At 49.2% G+C, this 21,452-nt stretch overlaps 1 protein-coding gene across 1 annotated transcript in view; it reads left to right on the top strand.

Moving 5' to 3' along the window:
• The window catches only part of PLB1 (phospholipase B1), a 157,774-nt gene extending 139,509 nt beyond the window's left edge, over positions 1-18,265 (top strand). The window contains exons 51-59 of the mRNA XM_061432953.1: positions 2,606-2,657; positions 3,829-3,909; positions 5,405-5,470; positions 5,998-6,092; positions 7,285-7,366; positions 8,228-8,326; positions 9,015-9,110; positions 16,258-16,332; positions 17,868-18,265. Coding sequence (XP_061288937.1) covers positions 2,606-2,657; positions 3,829-3,909; positions 5,405-5,470; positions 5,998-6,092; positions 7,285-7,366; positions 8,228-8,326; positions 9,015-9,110; positions 16,258-16,332; positions 17,868-18,071 — 850 coding nt within the window. The 3' untranslated portion in view covers positions 18,072-18,265. The remainder of the gene's footprint in view (positions 1-2,605; positions 2,658-3,828; positions 3,910-5,404; positions 5,471-5,997; positions 6,093-7,284; positions 7,367-8,227; positions 8,327-9,014; positions 9,111-16,257; positions 16,333-17,867) is intronic.
• The last annotated feature ends 3,187 nt before the right edge of the window (positions 18,266-21,452 follow it).

Below are 21,452 nucleotides of genomic sequence, written 5' to 3'. Positions count from 1 at the left end.
GGGTCATCATTAGGGTATTTTGTTTCAAAGTTTTATTTAAGATCAAACTTTCTATCAATCAATAAGCAAGAATTCACTGAGCACCTGGGAAGGACTGAGCCCCATGGTGGTTACTAAAAGATACAGAAAAATCAAAAAGTGAACTGTCTGCCCACAAAGAGCTTGCTGTCTAGTTAAGGAGCCTAAACCAATAGGAAATAATTTGGTGGGGGTAGGGGGGCAGTGGGGGGAGGGGGGAGTGTTGTTTATGGCAATGTTGCAGACTGAAATGATTTTGTACTTTGGAATGATTTGAAATGATTTTGTACTCAGAAAACAGAAAAGTGTAAAATGTGAACTGGGCAGTCTAGTTACAGACAGGTACAGACCCAGAAGGGACCCCAGAAAACATCTAGTCCTGCCTCTTTGTATAAAGATGAAAAAATTCAAGGTTAGCAGGGTTCTGTAACTTGGGTGAGCTCCACAGCAAATTGGTGGCAGAGCTGGAAGGGGATCCCTGGTCCCATAGCTCCCAAAGCATAGCTCTGCACACCAAGACTGAAAAAGGAAATGGAGGAGATGTGGGTAAACAAACCCAGAGAGAAGGCTCCTCGGGGAGGTAGGTAGGGCTTGCTCTGAGCCTGAAGCGTGGGAAGAACTTGGCTAGGGAGAGGGGAAAAGAGGGCATTCCTGACTTCCGCTAGTGTTCTGGAGGGCTTATCACCCACAGATACCCCTGTTCATATCTCAAACCTGTAAAAAGATTACAGAGACTTCTGTGGTCACCTCTAACCATGCCAGGCTTTCTTTATGACTTTCTGACATATCCATGATAGCAATAGCATATGAGATACGGTCCTGAGTGAATAAATGAGAAACATGGCAGAAATGGTACCGTGTATGCTTGGCCACATGCCCAGCATGTGGACATGCAAAGATTTAAAATACCCATTCTGCACCAGTTCCTTCTTTTATGACTTCTTCCGTGGAAGCATCCATTTGCTGTATCCCTTCTGTTATACATATCTGTTTTAAATAACTGCTTTATTGAGGTGTAATTGACGTTAAGTACACTGAACCAGTTCCCTGGTGGCTCAGACAGTAGAGTCTGCCTGCAATGCAGGAGGCGTGGGTTCAATCCCGGGTCGGGAAGATCCCCTGGAGAAAGAAATGGCAACCCACTCCAGTATTCTTGCCTGGAAAATCCCATGGATTGAGGAGCCTAATGGGCTACAGTCCATAGGGTCACAGAGAGTAGGGCACAATTGAGTGACTTTCACACTGCACATATTAAAAGGGTGCAATCTGATCAGTTTGTTATATGCATGTACCTATGAAACCATTACCTCAATCAATAATGAATGTATCCATCACCTCCAAAAGTTTCCCTGTGCTGCTTTGTAATCAGCCCCTCCCTCCTGCCCCTTACGGTCTCTACCCCACTCACTCCCTGGGACCCAGGTAACCACTGACCTGCTTTCTTGTCACTATAGATTAGGTTTAATTTTCTAAAATTTTATAGAAACAGAGCCATGGATGGTGTACTCTTTTCCCTTTTTAAAAAAATATGTATTTACTTATTTGGCTGCACCAGGTCTTGGTTGTGACTCGTGGGATCTTTGATCTTTATTGCAGCAGGCAGGATCATTAGTTGCAGCGTACAAACTCTTAGTTCTGGCATGCAGGATCTAGTTTCCTGACCAGGGATCGAACCCAGGTCCCCTGCGTTGGGAGCACAGAATCTTAGCCGCTGGACCACCAGGGAAGTCCGTGTACTCTCTTCTTGTCTAACATCTTTCACCCAGCAAAATTATTTTGACATACATCCCTGTTGTTATGTGTATCACTAGTTCGTTCTCCTTGATTGCTGAGTAGGGTTCCGTTGGCACACCTCTCTCTAACCCAGAAGCATTCGTGGCACACATCTAGGGGGTGAAGTGAGTTCTAGCCTAGCCCTGTCGGTATTTGTCTCCCTCATCCTGTTTTGTTACCAGCGGGGAAAGTGAGGAGATGGGGAATGGTTTGGAAATCCAAAGGAATGATAGAGAAGAAAAACAGAAGGATTAAAAGAAGAGAAACTGGGACTTAGAGGTAAAGGTTGAAGGAGTCATGAAGCTTGGAAAAGAGGAAGCTGAGGGATCATTTGGGGTGATGGCTTTTTTCAAATATACAAAAGGTTATTTTTAAGACAGGCAGCCAAATAAGAACTGAACAGGCTCAGCCTGCAATGAAAAGAGCTGGATGAAATATAAGGGAACGTCCCTGACGGGAAGGTTGAGCAGATCCCCACTGCCTGCCCGCCAACCCACCCCTCCCCACCACCACCACTATCCCTGCGGCCGAAGTGGCCTCAGAGGACCAGGCCTGCAGAAGGGGGTGGTGAGATGCATGTCAGCCCCCTGGCAGGGTCAGGATCCACTGGGGCTCCAACACCCACAGCAAATCTTTGATTGTTCATAGGTTGAGATTTCTTGAGAATTGAAAGCCTTTCAATACCTTCTGAAGGAATAGGTCTTTATATAACATTTTTTTTTTCCTGAAACATCTCCTCGCCAGGCCCAAATCCTGCAGCTTGAGCCCTTGCTTGTGAACCAGCTCTAATGTTCCCCTCTTTTCCCCTGCCCAGGGACATGCCAGCCCAGGCCCGGGACCTCGTGGAGCGAATGAAAACCAGCCCTGTGAGTACAGGCCCCTGGCCACCCTCTGTCTTTAACTAGGGTGGGTGCGAGTGGCCCTAAATGAGCCCCCTTTGCACCTCTGCACTTCAATCTCTTGGCTCGTCTTTACGAGGGACCAGATGAGTAGGTCTTGCCACCAAGACGCCGTCTCTGCTGCACCCCTTCCCCAGGCACCCTCCTCTCCAGGCCGGCTGCAGGAGGAGAGATGAGCAGAGGGCTGGTGGAGGTGGCAGGCCTCGGCCTTTGGCAGCTTTCCATTGCACCCAAGAGCTGGCTTCCCAAACCCTATTATGTAAACTTTGGCTTCTAAAAATAGTCTTCCATTCCAGTCCTTCCTCCTTCCCTCTTCCCCGGCCCCTCTAAACCTCCTCACCAGCACTTTTTTCAATGCTCTGGGTTTATGCCTTGGAATTCACTGCCTGGCAGCACTCCTGTTATGGGGCTGCTGAGTGGAAAGCAGGCTCCCTAGAACCTCTCCAGCCCCCTCCTCACCTCTCTGTCCAACCGGTCCCCTTCCCTAGACCCAGGCAGCTCTGGACACTTGCTTCTAGATGTGTCTTTTGCCCTGGGCTCCTTTGAAGGCCTTTGGATCACATTTTATTGTTGTTTGGTTGCTAAGTCGTGTCCGACTCTTTGCAACCCCACGGACCGCAGCATGACGAGGCTTCCCTGTCCTTCACTGTCTCCCTGAGTTTGCTCAAACTCATGTCCATTGAGTCAGTGATGCCATCCAACCATCTCCTCCTCTGTTGCCTGCTTTTCCTCATGCTCTCAATCTTTCCCAGCATCAAGGTCTTTTCCAATGAGTCGGCTCTTTAGTAGTATGTTAATACAAGCCACCTCCTCCTGGACTTCAGCTTTCTTAAGATCTCAAAGGGAAAAAAGTTCTCTGTACTGAGCGCACACACACACACACACACACACACACACACACACACACACACACACACACACACACACACACACCCCCACACACCCCCACACACACCCCCACACCCACCCACCCACCCACCCTTGCCCAGCACCAAAGTGAGGGCGAGGGAACTCCACTTGACTTCTTCTCTCCACTGCGATGCAGAGGATGAAAGGCACTGGGGGGAAGGGGTGTCTAGCACATGCATGTGCCCCCCGCCCCCCACCAAGGCCTAAGTGGGCTCTTCTGTCCCCTCAGGAAATCAACCTACAGAAAGACTGGAAGCTGATCACGCTCTTCATTGGGAGTAACGACTTGTGCCATTACTGTGACAATGAGGTAGGCCCCTGACTGGCCCCCTGGGAGATGGATCTGATGGCCAAGGCCACTGTCTGTACCCAGGCTGGGATGTCCCCCATGGGAGGCACCCAGGCCAGCCCTCCCAGGCACCTGAGTCTGCCCAGACAGCCCGGCTCACACACGCCAGCCATCCCCACTACTGAATGGCTGCTGCATTGGTTCCTTGATTCCAGATGTGTCTGGACGTCCCCACTCTCAGGCACTACTGAGGTGGTCTCTCTTGCACCCTTACATTACTGTTCTCTGGTAGCCAGTGGATAACCAGGGAGCCCCCTCACCTGTCTGGAGTCTCTGCCCATTTTTTCGGTGTTTCTTCAGGGTGGGGAGGTTGCGGGGGGAGGCTGAAACAATGTCATAAATATGGTTGATACAGCTGAACCAATCCTGATCCATGGCTCACTGCCCTTCAGGGACAAAAATGTGTTCATCACCTTCAGCCAGCCTGTGAACCCAACCCACTCCCAACCTTGTTTCTATGGGGAAATACATCCAGACGTACAAACTTTGGGAGGTAATAACTTTTGGAATTCATCTTGTTCTAAGTTGAGGATGTGCTATATTTTATTTGGCCAGGAAAAAAAAAAAAAAAGCAGCTGCCATAACTCAGAGGTTGTGCTAGAATGTTTGACAGTCACAGGCAGCAGGGAGAAGGCATTTATCATTCCTTGTGGCTGAGAGAGACAGTCCCCAAATTCTAGATGAGAACCAGCCTCCCCCACACAGGGACCTCTCTTCCTCACTGCCCAGACTAGAGGCAGAAGTGATCCAACCCCGTGGGATTTTAAATGTCATTGTGCCCTGCGCTCTGTGGGGTCCAGGGAGCCAGAAGTGACCCCAGAAGACCTGTCTTCATGCAAAGTCAGGTTTACTTTCCTAAGAGCAGCGTTTTGTGCAAATGACTTGGGGCCACCACCAGGATTCAGGCCATGTTTTTGGAAGGGGCTAAATTAGCCTCCAGTTGGGAGAGGGGCCAGGAGAGGAGGCCCGCAAGCTGAGTTATAAGGGTAGACATGATGGGGAGGCAGTGGCAGGGGGGCCAGCACTGTTAGGATCTGGGTTAGAGATACCATGGAGGTGGGGTGTGGGAGCCATTAATGGTACCTAGTAGGCATCAAGGGATGACTTTTCTTTTTCTTTTTTTCGGCCTTGCTGGGTCCTTGTCATGGTATGTAGGCTCTTCATTGCAAGCTTCTCTGGTTGCAGCATGCCGGCTCTATAGTTGCTGGGCACGGGTTTCTTTCTAATTGCAGCATGTGGGCTTAGTTCCCCAACCAGAAATCAAATCCACATTCCCTGCATTGGCATCCACTGACTACCAGAGAAGTCCCCAAGGAGTGACTTCTTACCAGAGACTGTATCCATCAGCAACAAGGGTTGGGCTTCCCATCTGGTACAGGACCTTCCTGTGCTGGGCATCAGGCCAACTTCTCCCCCTCCTCCCAGGAGCTGAGCAGAGCCCCTTCCTTCTTCACAGGAGGCCCGCTCTGCTGAGGAGTATGTTAAGTACATCCGGCAGGCCCTGGACATCCTCTACGAGCAGGTAGGGAGGCACAGCGGCATGTTCTCGGGTCCTATTTCCTGCCAGCAACCAGGCTGTCTGCTGGCTCACCAGGGGTCACTCCCTGAGCGCAGCTAGAAGACTTGTGTTCAGTGAGATACACACTGCAGAGTCCCCCAGGAGCAGGTACCCGGATGGATGGGATGGGAGGGAGGCAGCTGCCAAGCTTCTCTGTGAGGTGGAGTCTAACTGGATCTGACTGCCTTGGTTGGGTGCCAAAGAGCCTGCTTCTGGAGCCAGCTGGCCTGACTTGTAGCCAGGCACTGTGGCTTCCTAGCCATGTGACTTTGGGCAAGTTGTGTCTCAGTTTCCTAATCTATAAAGTAGGGCCAATAAAGACCATTCCACAAGATAATATAAGGCACGTTCCCTCTTTCGGCCTCAGTTTATTGGTAAAATTGGGGAGGGGGGAGTAGACTGTAGACAATCCCCCAAGCTCTTTCCAGCAGTAAGCTCTGCTCCCCAAGTGCTTGCGGACTACTGAAGCCCACCCCCTCTGCTCTCCACAGCTTCCACGGGCTTTCATCAACGTGGTAGAGGTCATGGAGCTGGCTGACCTGCACCAGGGTCAAGATGGAAAATGTGTCATACCACTGCCAGCCCAGTAAGTAGACGGACGTGGTCCTGAGGCAAGGGCATCTAGGGAAATGGGGCTCAGATACCAGCGGGTGAGACCGAGACTGGCAGAGCTGGACAATCCTGTCCAAGGGGCAAACATCAACAATTAGCCAGGGGCTTGGAAAACCATTCTAAAGTGTTGCTACCTTATTGAATGCCTACTGTATGCAAGTTGCTTCAGTTCTCTGGACCTCACTTTGCCTTTCTGGAAATGATCTGTGAGGGCTCCAGAATTTCTGTGGTGCCAAACCCCAACTTCAGCAAGTTGTTCCCTGTTTGAGAGGTGGCACGAGGCAACAAGCTTTCGAGACAGCTCTACTGGGCCTCACGTCCTGGCGCTGCCGTTTAGAAGCTGTGGAACCTTGTACAAACCACACCACCTCTCTGGGCCTGTTACTCACATGTAAAAATCTCCCAGGGAAGTAGAGGTGACATCTAGGGGAAACACATGTAAAGTGCATGGTCCCCCTTGGGCAGGCGCTCAGGAAATAGTAGCTATAATGTGCTTCTTAGGACTGGCCTTGAAAGCCAGGCTTAGAGCTAAGTGATGTCCTGCAAGAATCTCTGTTGGCCTGGAATTTGTTAAAGCTCATCCCTGACCCTGCAGGAAGTTGCCCTCTTTAAGGCCAGAAGGTTGCCCAGAGTTCCTGTGACGGTTTTTATGGGGGAGGAGATTCTACAGGGTGGCTAAGAAGCCTTATCTGGAGTCAAATGGATTTGCTGGGAAGGTGACCAGCTGGTTCCAATCTTGCCTGGAACCTGGTCCCTACCTGGAGCAGCCAGTGCCGCCCAAGAGCGTCTTCCTGCAGGAGAGTCCTCAGCAGCTGAAGGTAGGGAAGGGAGGCCTCAGGAACATGAGGAAGAAAGGCTGGGCCACTTGGGAGTCTTCCCAAAACCCCAGCCCCTCTGGAGAAACTCCAGGAGCCACAGGCTAGGGAAGGAAATAGTCAGGTGGCCAAGGAAACGGACGGCCTGTCCGCAGGAGCCCCAGGCACTGTTGCCAGCCCTTCTGCCTTCTCTCCTAATAAGCACCTGCTGGATCGCATGTCTCTGAGTCATGCTTCTCTGACCCGGGCCCAAGAGGCAGCAAGTCTGTGTTGTGGGGGCACCTGTGTGTATGGAAGGGGGTTGGAGTAGCCTCTGGGGGGCCCTGAGCCTCAGGACTCCTCACCACACAGGAGCAACTGCACCTGCCTACAAGGCTCCCAGGAGAACTTGCCAGAGATGCAAGAATTGAAGACGGTGAACTGGAACTTCCAGGTGACCCTGTGCCCCTTTTCCCTCCCCACCCTCCTCTTTACTCCCGAAGCAAGGATTGGGAAATCGGGTGTTTGGCAGGGTTCTGCTTCGAGCAAGGCCACTTCCTAAAGGCAGATCACAGCCCCTGAAATGTGTGTCCAGGTAAACCAACATCAGGGGAGGGCAGTGAGAACTCCGAAGGGAAGCTGGAAGAAACCCCTCCTCTCAACTCTCAGAGGAGGCATCACCCCTTCACTCCCCCCACCCCAACCCCACCCAGAGGGGAGAGGGGCTGTGTTTACTGCTCTTGGGCTCCCTCCCTCCTTACTTTCTCACGTCTGTCTCTGCTCTTGCTGTCCCCTCCCTGGACCTGCCCGCCTGGGCCTTTCTGCAGCACATCCCTGTCACGCTCAGAACTTTGTCTTCTTACCTTTCTGAGAAGCTTCCCTTGACTAAGCTCCCTGCTGGCAACTTCAGTCAGCACTTCACTGACCCTAAAGCCATACATGATTTTGACTTTTACATCTCACAGATGGATAACTAGCTCCTTGAGGGTGAGCACAGGTAGTCTATCTTTTACAGTCCACCTTTGGGCACTTAAGCAATGCCAAGACTGTGGATACTCATGCTAAGGTCTAAGGCATTTTGAGGAGCTGGTGTTGAAAAGTTCCCCATTTGGACTGGAGTCCCACGCTCTAATCCACTTCTTCATGCAGTGAGAGCAGGTTGGTGTCTGTGCCTGGTGCAGTCTAGGTGGATGCTTGGGCAGTAGAGCAGCTCCTCTGGGTCTCCTGGCCCTGACATGACCCACCGGAGGCCTCAGGGACAGTCCATCTGTCCAGCCTCGCTGTGGGACTGAGCAGCCTCCCTCCCCATCCCTAGAGTGCCCTGTCAACACTCTCCTACCAGTACCTGCAGCGTGAGGACTTCGCCGTGATCGTACAGCCTTTCTTCCAAAACACTCTTGTCCCCCTGAACAAGGTGAGCAGCTGGGAGGCACATGTATAGTGGCCGTTATCTTGGGGAATGTATTTCCTTTTCCACATGGGCTTTTTTGGACGATCTTTCTCCAGGAGTGCTCCCAAGGAGCTGCTGTTTCTGCTTTTGCTCCTTCCCCCCTTTTGAGTATTACTTGAACTTAGATGTAGTTGGAAAGAAAATGTGAAAATTAACAGTGACCGAGCTCCCCAGGTATGGCCCTGATATTTGCCAGGTTGTAATAAAATGAAAGCTTCCCCAAAACATTCTTTTCAACTATTAGGGCAGGGATGCTGAAGGAAAAGGGATGGATTGTAGGTGGCTATGAATCCGGGAGACCTGGGTTCAGTCCCTGGGTTAGAAAGAACCCCTGAAGGAGGAAATGGCAGCCCACTCCAGTATTCTTGCCTGGGAAATCCCATGCGCAGAGGGCCCTAGTGGGCTACAACCCATGGGGTCCCAGACGAGTCAGACACAACTTAGCCACAACAAACAATTTGGTTGCTACAAATTTTTTAAAAAATAAAAATTCCAAAACTAGGTAGTTTCTCCATCAATATCTGATCCAATTGGCAGCAGAAATGAAAGGATGGAAGGTAGAATGCCCAGGGTGCCACTGCCTGGGGCAGAGGGGTTGGGCAGGTAGCAGTGCTCTCATCTCAGGAAGATAATCCCCTTCCTTTGGTCACAGAGAGGGGGCGCTGACCTCACCTTCTTCTCCGAGGACTGTTTCCACTTCTCAGAACGTGGGCACGCAGAGATGGCCATCGCTCTCTGGAATAACATGGTCAGTACCTAAGGGTTGAGTGGGCTCGGGTCAAGGGTACCCCCGAGGACGCTCTTTCCCACAAAGAAAAACCTATTGGTTGATATGTCTCCTTTCTCCCCAGAGTTCAATATGGCAGCTCACGTATTTGTCCTGACAGATTCTATTCTTTCTGTAATTTCCCGGCGCTGTTGGGGTATAACTTTGTCATCAGATAGACTAGATGAAAATACCAGCATCGACCCTTTACTGTGTGATCTTGGGCCGTTGAGCCCACTCTGGCCATTTGTGGGCTTACCAGGTAGTGTGGGTGGTAAAGAATCCGCATGCCAACGCAGGAGACACGGGTTCGATCCCTGGGTCAGGAAGATCCCCTGAAGTATGAAATGGCAACCCAGTCTAGTATTCTTGCTCAGAAAATTCCATGGACAGAGGAGCTTGGCAGGTTACAGTCCATGAGGTCACAAAGCGTCGGACATGACTGAGCAACTATGTCCACACTGGCCATCCATATCAGTATCTACAAAAACAACAGCAGTGACACAGGTCTTAGAGATAATGTGTGTGCCGCACCCAGCACAATAATCCCCACACTCCCTACTACTATTTGTTTAAACACTAAAAAGAGCCACTCAGCCAGTTTTCCCAGGCTGCCACCTAGTCTAGTCCTTTCTGGTGGGGAGAAAAGGAGACCTTACGAAATGAAGGTACAGCCCAGGGGCCACAGCCCTGTGCCTTGCTCTACCCTTTACAGCTGGCCACTCATGACTGGACAGTCAGCTGTTTGCACAGAGCTTGACAAGTAACCCTGAGCGCTGTATCCTCTTGTGCAGAGCAAATGAAATGCCTTTCCAGTCCACTGGCTTCTTTTGATCTAGGCTCAGCGGTAACCCAATCCCCACCCCAACCTGCATGTTCTCTCCTTTCTCCCATGGTGACTAAACCATCCACACGCCTGCTCCTTTCACTGTAGCTTCAGGCCCACTGTGACTCTGCCAGGCACCGCTGTGCAAGTATTCCCACACCTGTCAGCTCCACCAGCGTGGCCAGTATCTTCCTCGGCTGACTCACAATATTGACTTTCTCCTTAGCTACACCACCTCCTCCTCTCAGAACAGCATGTAAGGAGGTTTTCTCCTTGGCCTACTTAATTGCAGGCTCAACCTCCCTCTGCTTGTGTTTTCCTGGTGTTTTCCTCCTGTTGACATCACAGTCTGCCCACTCCTGGAACTTCCGTCATCTCTGTCCGTCCAGGACCGGGAATTGCAATTAGAACACTTTGAGTTTGCTCCCAACCCTACTTCCACAGTGGTTTTTTAAAATCAAAGTTAAAACAATATAATCCCTGGGAGCAGTTATGTTTCTCTTGATGATTTTTTGCTTTGCAGTCCAGTTGTCTTTCAGTGACTGAGTCATTCAAATTCATGCTTTTAACCACCCCCCGCCCCAGTAAAGGCTGGATATCTCTGCATGGTTTCCTTTCTCCCCCTGCAACCCTGGGGGAATCCATGGATTCCAAGGAGGGGCGGGAATGCTAAGCCCTTAGCCTTGCCCTCCCAGTGTCCCCGTCAGGGTATGGTTTTCCTACCTGGGGGTATTTGGAGACTTCTCAGTGCCAGGACCCTCTGAGTCTCCTGGGACCGATGGCCATAGTGATGACTTGAGCATTACAGGACCCACCTGTCTCATTCTGCATGATTTAATGTAGTTCTGGCCTTTCTCTTCCAAAGCAGCTCAGTAGGTCTTCCCATTAAATGCTTCTGTTTCATAAAAGCAAGTGGAAGGGATTTAGATCTGAAAATGAAAGGTAAATGCTGCATGGAGCCATATTATTGCTACTACAAGACTGTTCATAGCTCCCCAGCCATACCCCAAATTTGAAAAACAGCAGCAAACACAAAGCAAAACAAACCTAAAACTATATGTTATCCTGTGCTATATGATTTGTGGGAATAATTACATAGTCCAGTGTTTTTCTCCAAAAGTATCTCAGATATAAACCTACAGCATCATGCCAACTTCTCAGGTCATCTTCTTCCTGGAATTTCACCCCTAAAGTGACATAAAATAAGTGACAAACCAATAGGGCTGGAGAGGATCTTAGAGGTAGGTCATCGAGCCAGAATGTCCTGTAACTAAAATACAGAGACATGGAACAATTTGCGAGGGGTCAAACAGCAAGTGGCAGAACAAGGATTAGAACTCAGGTCTAATCACCAGGCATCCTGGCTACAGCACCAGCCTGATAAGCACATGTGTAACCGGTGAATTCATGTCTCATAATTAGAGGCCTATGACATAGTGTCTGCAGGCCTTGGCTGATACCCCGGGTGCCCCACTGTGGCAAAAGACACTCTTGAAACTGTTCCATCTCATGCCCCTCCTCTAGGAACAGTTTTTGCCTCCTTTTTCAGAGACTTTTGCAAAGCCAGAAACTCCAACAGCACTAGGGCATGTTTTTCTCTTCCATTTTCTTTTGTCTTCTTACGAACAGTCTCGTCGCCTCTTTTCTGATAACTATTCCTCCACTGCTGCCTGCTCCCTCTTCTGTGGAAATCTTACTCTCTTCTAACACTGACATCTCCCTGGGCATCTCCCCTACCACTAAACAGAAAACAATGCTAGCCTCCTAATTGACGTCCCTATCTCCAAGGCTTACAGCCATTAAAACAGCTCTGGCTGTGTATTACAGTTATTTGGGGGCTCTTAAAAATAATGAATACCTACAACCACTTTGTATGTCTACTAAAGCTGAACACACGTATTGCCTATAACCCAACAATTCTACTCCTACGTATATCCCCAACAGAAAGGTATACACACATTTCTTGTCCAAAAGATGGACAAGAATTTTCATAGCACCACTATTCATGACCACCAAACAGGAAACCCCCCAAATGTCTACCAGGATGGGTAAACAAACAGCACATTCATGCAATAAAATAACCTCACAGCAATGAGACTAAAACTTTAACAACATACAACTATACATATAAACTTCAAAAACAAGCAAATATATACATGGTCTTATTGGGACATGGAGAGAGCAGGAGGGAGCTTTTGAGTGTTGATCATATTCTGTTTCCTATCTGGATGCTGACTATGTGGGTATGTTCATTTTGTTATAATTTATCAGTGATTCATTTTTTATATTTGTTTCTATATGTATGTTAGCTTCAATTAGAAAGAAAACAGTGCCTGGGCCTGATCCCTAGGAATTCTGACTTTGGGGTAGCACCTAGATTCAATACTTTTTAGATGCTCCCCAGGTGATCATTGCATAGGGTTTGTGAATTACTGCTTTAGATCTCCTCTCCACAGGGCAACCATATGCTCTCCATAAATGAAATATGACCAAGTCACACCCCTGCTCTCAAATGTCCAAGGCTGGCCCCTCCCTGGGGAAGAAAAGCCAGGCTCCTTAGCCCGGCATGCCAGGCCTTCCGGGTCTTGGCCCCAGTTAACCTCTCCAGCAGCCACTCCTACCAAGTGATCTGCACTTGGCAATCCAGCAAAGAGTGAAGTTTCCTGCACCACCCATGCTGGCTCCTGCCTCTGTGTGTTTGCCTTTGCTCATCCCCTTCTCTCTGGCTGCCCTTTCTACCTCCTTCCCCTGACTAGCTCTGACCCACCTCAACACTGGCACTGGCACTCAGGTGCCAGCTTCAACAAGAAGCCTTCTCCAAGTCCCCAGAGCAGGTTAGAGCCCCCACCATCACCCTGGCCCCCTGGTACACACGCTGTCTCAGTCCTGTCTTTTGCCACAGTGTCTGTATCCACACTGTTGTATCCACAGTGTCTGTATCTACAGTGTTGTATCCACAGTGTCTGTATCCACACTGTTGTATCCACAGTGTCTGTCCTTAGGAAAGGTGGGTTCTAGCAAATACAACGCCCTTTCCTGTGGGCTCCAGGTCTCTGTGACTCCAGTTCATCCATCCACCCACTAGGCCACTATTTCCTGAGCACCACGATGCCATAGGGGCTGCCCCAGGTGCTGGGGAAAAGAGATGCCCTGCTCTTGGAGAGCTTCCAGTCTAGTGGGGAAAAGAGATTTAAAAAAATAATCAACAAGGTAGTTTGTGACCACATTCAGGGCTTTTAAAAAATTAAAGCAGAGTGCTGGGACAGAGAGAAATGGTGGGGAGAGGGAGGCCTCACTGGAGAGTGACATGTGAACTGAGAACTGAATGTCAAGAGGCTGCCAGGCAAACTGAAGTCTCAGGCCGGGGTGTTCCAGGCAGAGGAAACTGGACCTGTGTGGGCCAGGAGTCAGGAATGAGCTTGAAGTGTGTGAGGCGCGTAAAGGCCAGTGCGGCTGGAGGGAAGGGAGCGAGGTCAGAGAGGTGGACAAGAGCAAGGCTGGGTCCTTGGATGGCTTTCGACAGGGGAGCCACGTGACCTGGTTTGCCCTCTGGCTACTGCATAGAGATAGCTAGGAGGGAAGCAAGAGAGGAACTCGACCGTTAGCAAGCTGCTGAAAGTCCAGGTGGAAGGTGAAGGTGGCAGAGACCAGGGGATGGCAGTGGAGAGGGGAAGTCGCTGGATCTGGGATGTGGTTTGTACTGGCTGGTGGATGAGGTAGAAGAGGAATAAGGGATGACTCTTCAGTTTGGGGTCAAGGAATCTGGGTGGACAGTTGAGGTGCATAGAGAGAAATACAGTTGGTAGGGGAAAATCAAAAGTTCTTATTTTGGATATGGTCAGTGTGAGCTGCCTTCCAGAAGTCCCCCTGAAGGAATCAGGTAAGGTGTTAAATGTATGATTCTGGAGTCCAGGGAGTCAGCAATGGAGATTTGGCGGGGTGGGTGTGGAGAGAATGTGGGGATGATTAGCCTAGAAGTGCCATTCAAGGCCACAGGATTGACTGAGAGCAACTAGAGAAAGATTAGGTGAAAAAAAGCATAGGGCCAACCACCAAACCCTGGGGCTTTCTTCCAACTTTTGGTCTAGCAACAGATGAGAAGGACAGGAGGAGGAGGGGGCAGGGAAATAACAGTGCTGTGTCTTGGGATCCAAGGCAATTGTTTTGAAAAGGAAGCATCAACTTTGACAAATTCTGCTGAAAAGTCAAGCAAGACAAAAAAGAGAGTGAGTGCTGAATCCAGATCACTGGTGACCTTGACCAGAGCTTGAGTCAAGTGATAGAGACAAAGAGAATGGGAGAGTAGGAAGTGCAGTTCAGTTCAGTCGCTCAGTCATGTCTGACTCTCTGCGACCCCATGGACTGCAGCACACTAGGCTTCCCTGTCTATCACCAACTCCTGGAGCTTACTCAAACTCATATCCATTGAGTCCATGATGTTATCCAACCATCTCATCCTCTGTCATCCCCTTCTCCTCCCACCTTCAATCATTCCCAGCATCAGGGTCTTTTCCAATGAGTCAGTTCTTCACATCAGATGGCCAAAGTATTGGAGTTTAAGCTTCAGCATCAGTCCTTCCAATGAATATTCAGGATTGATTTCCTTTAGGATGGACTGGTTGGATCTCCTTGCAGTCCAGGGGACTCTCAAGAGTCTGCTCCAAAACCACAGTTCAAAAGCATCAATTCTTTGGTGCTCAGCTTTCTTTATAGTCCAACTCTCACATCCATACATGACTACTAGAAAAACCAAAGCTTTGACTAGATGTTCCTTTGTTGGAAAGTGCAACAGGGGCTAAAAACAACTCTTCTAGAACTATGGGGAATAAGAGTGAAGGCAGTCCAAAAAAAAAAAAAAAAGGTGAAGGCAGCTGGTGGAGAGGTGGGAGGGACTTCAACCTGGGAGATAGAGGACAGAGTAGATTGTGTACCAAGCTGAAGGAATCAGTAGAAACAGATACAATCATCAAAACCATATGATTATTACCTTCCTCTACGCCAGTTAGTTCCTGGGTTCCTGGAATATCACTGGGAGTCAGCCAACCTGATCTGTGGCATCTGTTCTGTCTCTAGGTGGTTCTGTTACAATAGAAATAATGCTGTTACCTATGTAAGCCACCTCCCGCTCACACGTGTTTCATCTTCTCATTTGATGCTCACAACACCAGATGTGGAGTTGTCCAGTCACAGTTTAATGCCCCACCCCTAACCCTGGGGTAGTTCTGGAGCCCGCCTAGCCCCACACAGCAGTATTAGCAGCGCCAGGACCCCAGCCCATGAGCCCACTGTGCTCTGTCCATTCACAGCAGCATCTCTCCCAGGACCAGAGCACCTCGTTCTCCTCTAATTGTTACTAACAAACAGGTACAAAAAGGCTTTAAGACACCAAAAAGCAAGGTCCTGGGCCAGGTGTGGTCATTAGCTGGCACAGTGGACTTTCACTTCCCTCCTGGGCAGTACCTGGGTGTCAGGAGCTGATGAGGTCAGGGACAGGCAGGGAGCAGATCACGGGATGGGTGGAGGCCAGACGTTCAGGATGGAGTCTGGACAGGTGAGTGCCAGGGATCCATCTCCTTGGTGCAGGCCACGTGTCACAGGGCAGGGTACTGGCTAAGGGTACTGGCTAAAGAAGCTGGGGAGGAGGGTACAGCAGCCTCCAGCTCATTCTCAGAGGTCCCAGGATCAAATGCATTAAGCTAAACATGAGCCATAATTGCTCCCCAGGAGGTTTCAAGTAAACCTTTTCATCTATACAAAAAACACAAAAGTAGCTCAAGCAAGAAAGCTCCAATTTTTTAAGGATCAACAAGTCAAGCATAGTAATGATGTCATGGTAACCAGTGCATTTTCAAAGTGTTCTTGAAATTGATTATCCCCAGACACTTCGAGAAGTTGGGAAATATGCTCATCACCATTTTGTAAAGTTGAAAATGCAGAGTATCTGCATTCACAGCCACTCCCAGGGATACAGGAGATGGAGGTCCTGAGCCCTGTGCCCCCCCACCCTGACTCATCATTTGCTGAGGCCTCTGAATGGATCAGACTCCCCTAGGTCTCAGTGTCCTTCGCAGTAAATCCCAGATATAGTCTCAGGGTCCCTCTGCTCTGATGGACTCTGATTTGCCAATCTCTGAGTCATAAGTCAGGTCCAGCTCTGGCCTCAGGGTGGCAAGTGTCGGCCATGGGTCTTGTGCCTTTGCTGGTTTCAGAAAAAGGGACGAACCTGGTGTGAGATACTCTTCCCTCCAACAGCGGTTGGGGCTCAGCCTTGGAGGAAATCAAGGTTTCCTTTTCTCTCTTCAGCTAGAACCCTTGGGCCATAAGACCACCTCCAACAACTTCACCTACAGCCGAACCAAGCTCAAGTGCCCCTCTGCTGTGAGTAAGGTCCCGCCTCTCTGGTATGCAACAGGAGTCTGACCTGGGGGAGGAGGGCCCTGGCCACCCAGAGGCACCAAAGTCCCCTGGGAGGCTCTACCATTGGACACGGTCATTCATGGCCACCCTTCTCAAATCTCACCTCCCCTGGCTGCCCCTGACATTTCTCAGGTCCTCCTGAGAAATGAGGAGGGAGCCGGGAGTGAGGCAAGGGAGAAAGCACAGGCTCACTGAAGCAGGAAGAGGCCCAGGGGAGGCAGATGAGCAAACACTGGCCAGACCCTCATTACCCACCACGATCCCAGAGGGTCTGAGGCATCCTCTGCCTTAAACGTGTACCAAGGAGCCCTCCCGTGCCAGGCATGCTCCTGATACTGGGGGCTGCAAGGCAGAGAAATAAGACATCATGTCTGTGCTGGGTACCTGCATCTCTTTCTGGCTTTCTAGCACTCCCAGTGTCCAGGCCCAGACACCCTCCCCCAGACCACTGACAAAGCCCCCCACCTTGCCTCCCTGGCTCTTGTCTGCCTTCTCTGCCCATTCTGTAATCATTGCCAGACGCAGAGTGGCATACCTGGAAGGAATTCCAATCTTGTCAAGACTGCTTGAAACCTTTCCCTGGTCCCCATGTCCCACCGAAGAAAGTCCAGACCGGAGGCCCACCTCCCTGTATCACCTTAGATACACAACTCCGCTCCTGGAAAATGGAGCCACTTCCCAAACAAGACCCACAATGGCCCCTGTCTGTGCTTCCACTTCGGCCATCTGCTCCCCTTGGAGGGTCATCCCCCATTTCCGCTGTGGAAAATGTTCATATCCTACAAGGCCCAGGTGTTGCCCCTTCTCTGCTGTTGTTCACCCTATCTCCTCTACACTCCCACCCCAGATGCACCCCAGTGTTGGTGTCTTTTCTCTGCATACCTCTCACAAGCCCTGACCCAGGCCCCGTGGTGATGTGATTATTTCTAAACACCTCTCATCTCCCAACTGGACCACGAACGACATCACATCTCAACCCTCAGGCACTCTCCCAGCTCCCAGCACATGCCAGCATGCCATCAGCCTTCACTGGGGGAACAGAACGGATCCAGGGAGGCAGGCCCTTTGCATTTGGGGTGCTTAGTCCACTGCAGAACCAGCTGTCCGTGCACCCCAACCTTCCCATTCACAGGCACCCCTGGGATGGGAGGAGGGGAGTAGCTGTCCAGTGGCAGCCTAGAGGAAACAGAGGTGGGGGCTCTGCCAGCACCCCAGGTCTCCCTTCCATGGGTCACCTATCAGTTCCTGATCATTCAAAACTGAGTTGACAAGAAAGGAGGTGCTGGTGAGAAACCAAAAACCAAACCAAAAGTGTATCCACTTTGGATACCCCTCCTCATTCAAGGGGCTTGGGCTGAGTGTGGATGAAGAAGCTTTACAAATAAGAGATGGGCTGTGGAAACAAGGCCATTGCTCCATCACTGGGATAGAGACCACACAAGCCTCAGATGGATGGTTTTCCAGCCCCTGACCCAGAACTCTCTCCTCCTCCACAGGAGAACCCCTATCTCCGCACCCTGAGGAACAGTCAGCTGCTCCAAGACCAGGCTGACACAGAACCCTCAGTGCTCTCCTGGGCCATGCCAGTGGCGGCAGGAGGTGGCCTGGTGGTTGGTGTCGGTGCGGTGATGACCTGGAGAGCCCTAAGAGGCCACCAGAAGGAAAACTCTCCCCTAAGTCTGAACACCATGAGCTTCTAGGCCTGCCAGCCTTGTACGGGCTCTCATCCTGAACTTCCCAGCCCTCCACATCGGCCCCCGTTTGCCCACTACAGAGGCCGCTCCAAAGCTGGGGCACAGGAGGCCAAATGGATAGTCGTGGCTTCCTGGGGCCTGGGACCTACCCTCCTGGAATTGGTGCATTTAAATAAAGGCCAAAGCTGTTCTATTCTTGAGTTTGCCTGCTTGAAGCACTCACCTTTCACCTCTTGCGTGCTGCAGGTGTGGGAACTAGAAACTTTCATCTCAACCAGAACTGCCCAAGGGATGGCCAGCCAAGCCCAGACTGTCACCCTACAAGCCTGTCTTCCATCACCAAAACCCTATTTCAAATGTGGGGGAAATGCCAGTCACCATTGCCGGCCACCACTGGATACAATCCAACACATATCTATTATGCACATTTCTGTGCTCAGGGCAAGGTAGAACACTGCAGTGCCTCCAAGGTTGCGCATATCCTGGCCCAGAGATGCACTCTTTTCAGAAGATAAGATGCTCTGTGACTGTGTGACTCAGTCCTGGGGCAGCTGTGGGTTAATGTGTCTGCTCTTGAGAATAGGAGTTCCTTGGGAAAGGTTTCCCAGAAGACAGCAACTTTGAAATGTCATTTTACAAAAGGATTGGGATACGAACACTTCATATATCCTCAACCTTTCTCGAGGTGCTACATTTAGGAAAGAATCCCTCTTTCTACAGTACCAAGTTTATGAGAGAGCTAGACAGAGTCTGTTAACACAGCCTCCCTTCATTCAGCCCCTACCAGGGACAAGCCCCTCAGCTGAATTCTTACACAGATAAGCTCTTTTATTCGGCACAAAAACCTAGGGAGGGGATAATAAAAAACTCTGAAGACAGAGCTAGTGATTTCACAACATTGTCAATCCACTGAATGCCACTGAATTGCTCATTTTAAAATGGCTAATGATATGTCATGGGAACTTCACGTCCATAAAAAACAAGCAAAAGTCCATTAAATCAGGATCAACATATCTTTCTGATCCCAAAGCCTGAGATTTCAAAGAATATGATATATCATCTGAATGTGTGGCTTTCATCAAACCCCATTACCAACCTGAGTTCCAGTTTCTCAGACATTTCATCTATACAATGGAAAAATAGAAATAAGAGTATTTATTTTGCCTATCTCCCAGTCTTGCTTAAAAAAACAGAAGCTGTATAAAAGTTTTCTGTTCCTCTAAAACACTGCACACATGAAGGTGGGTCATTTGCTCTTCTATGAAGAGTTGAGCTTGGGTCTAGATTACTGGGGACTTAGGTTCAGAGATGGGTTTGGGGACTTGGGAGTAATGTGTGGATGAAGACTACTTGTCTTCCACTCACAGAGGTTCATCATCTTATTTCTCTTTGGCAAAAATGAATAGTCTCTCCAGAGGACCTCCCAGTCCCAGTTTTCTAGTTTCAATTTCTGCTTCTGAACAAGAGGAAACAGCATACCTGCCCCCACTTCTTCCTGTGGACAAAAAACAATGACTAAATAATCACACACCCTAAAGAACAACCACATCCCAGCTTGTGTTCTTGGCTTAACACCGCGTAACAACCAAGACAACCCATGAGGTTGCATAATTCAATTTGTTTTTGATTTCCTAAGTTTCCATTTCAGTAGTTCCTACTTCAAAGAACCATGAAACTCACAAGTCTACCCTCACTTGGATTGGGATTGAAATTTATACTACCTGAGTAATCCAGGAGCCCCCAGTCTGAAAAATTTATGAAAGATGTGGTCCCACATGGGGAACCAAGGAACACTTTGGAGAAATAAAAGGAAACCCCCTCTGGAGGGACTCAACTACAAACCCACCCACATTCCCACCAAATCTATGCTAAAAAGCCGAAATTTAAAAATACATGAGAGCACTTACTTGAACCTGGTGGTAGTATATATACACTGGAACATTCCCTTTTCCCCCAGGAAAATGTTCAGTCTAGTTAGGAAGACAACCATGGCCACACCAGGAGCAAAGTCACCAAATCCTAAGAAAGCAGCACTCCATGATACTTTCCACGGAGGCTTTTTCATTCAAAAAAGGTTGAAAGAAAAGCGTTAGTCCCTCAGTCATGTCTGACTCTTTACAACCTCGTGAACTGAAGCCTGCCAGGCTCCTCGGTCCATGGAATTTCCCAGGCAAGAACACTGGAGTGGGTTGCCATTTCCTTCTCCAGGGGATCTTCCCAACCCAGGAATTGAACCCAGCATCAGAAAAGATTAATGTGGATTACACTTGGTCAAAAGCCTTCATAAAGAACATGGAAATTTGAGTTCTGAAGAATGAAGAGATGCTTTGGTTAGAGGCTGAAAAGAATGGGGTCATGGAGACTGGAAAACTCCATTAAGTAGAGAGATGAATGAGTATGGTGTGTATATAGGACAACAAGAAAGATGTTTTCCAGAAAATGAGGATGTTTGAGCCAGCATGAGATTAGGGGGGACACTATGGCAAGGACAAGGAATTAATATGATTATATTGTTATAATAGTTATAGTATCAGGCAGTATTTGATTTGGGACTGAATGCTACTGGGAAAAGATTGGTACAAGAAAAATAATGCCAATAAAAGTTGACATACAATGTTTACACTACAACAGACAAATGGCGCACAATTAAGCTTCCATATGCCTTTGATCATCCCCCCACTTCCCCCCCCCCTTTTTTTTAAACAGAAGAGAAACTCAAGACTCAGAAAGTGTTAATTGACCCAGAGTTATGGTTTCATTCCATAATGGAACATTCATCAAAATGAATACTGGTTTCCAGAGTAGAAGAATAACCCCAAAATACAAAATAGATGATTCTAGCTGAAAATTGGCCTGAACTGCAAATAAATGTGATATAAGATCAAATGTGATCTAGAAAAACAGGGATACATATTAGCATCACAAGGCTATGATGGCACCGTAAGTTTTTGTGGTTCCAATGGGTCTGAAGAATTCAGCCATCTCTAGCTAGTAAGCTTTTAAAATTTTACTATAGGACTCATCTGGTGGTACAGTGGATAAGAAGCTGCCTGTCAATGTAGGGGACGGGTTCAATCCCTGGTCTGGGAATATTCCACACGCCGCAGGACAACTACACCACAGCTACTGAAGCCCACATGCTTAAAGCCCATGCTCTACAAAAGAAGCCACTGCAATGCGGAGCTCGCGCATCACAAGAGTAGCCCCCACTCACCTCAACTGGAGACAGCCTGCACGTGGCAACACACGCAGACACAGAGCAGCCAAAAAAAGGAAAGAAAAATTAACTACAATGGGGTTGTAGCAGCTAGCAAGCCTTTTAATTAGGGGAAAAAAATGAAGAGACAATCCCAGTGAGAATTAGTAGACCCAATATATGACAGGAAA

This window comes from Bos javanicus, chromosome 11 (genome assembly GCF_032452875.1).
Source record: "Bos javanicus breed banteng chromosome 11, ARS-OSU_banteng_1.0, whole genome shotgun sequence".
NCBI classification, from domain to species: Eukaryota; Metazoa; Chordata; class Mammalia; order Artiodactyla; family Bovidae; genus Bos; species Bos javanicus.
This window is presented reverse-complemented; position numbering and strand designations above follow the sequence as displayed.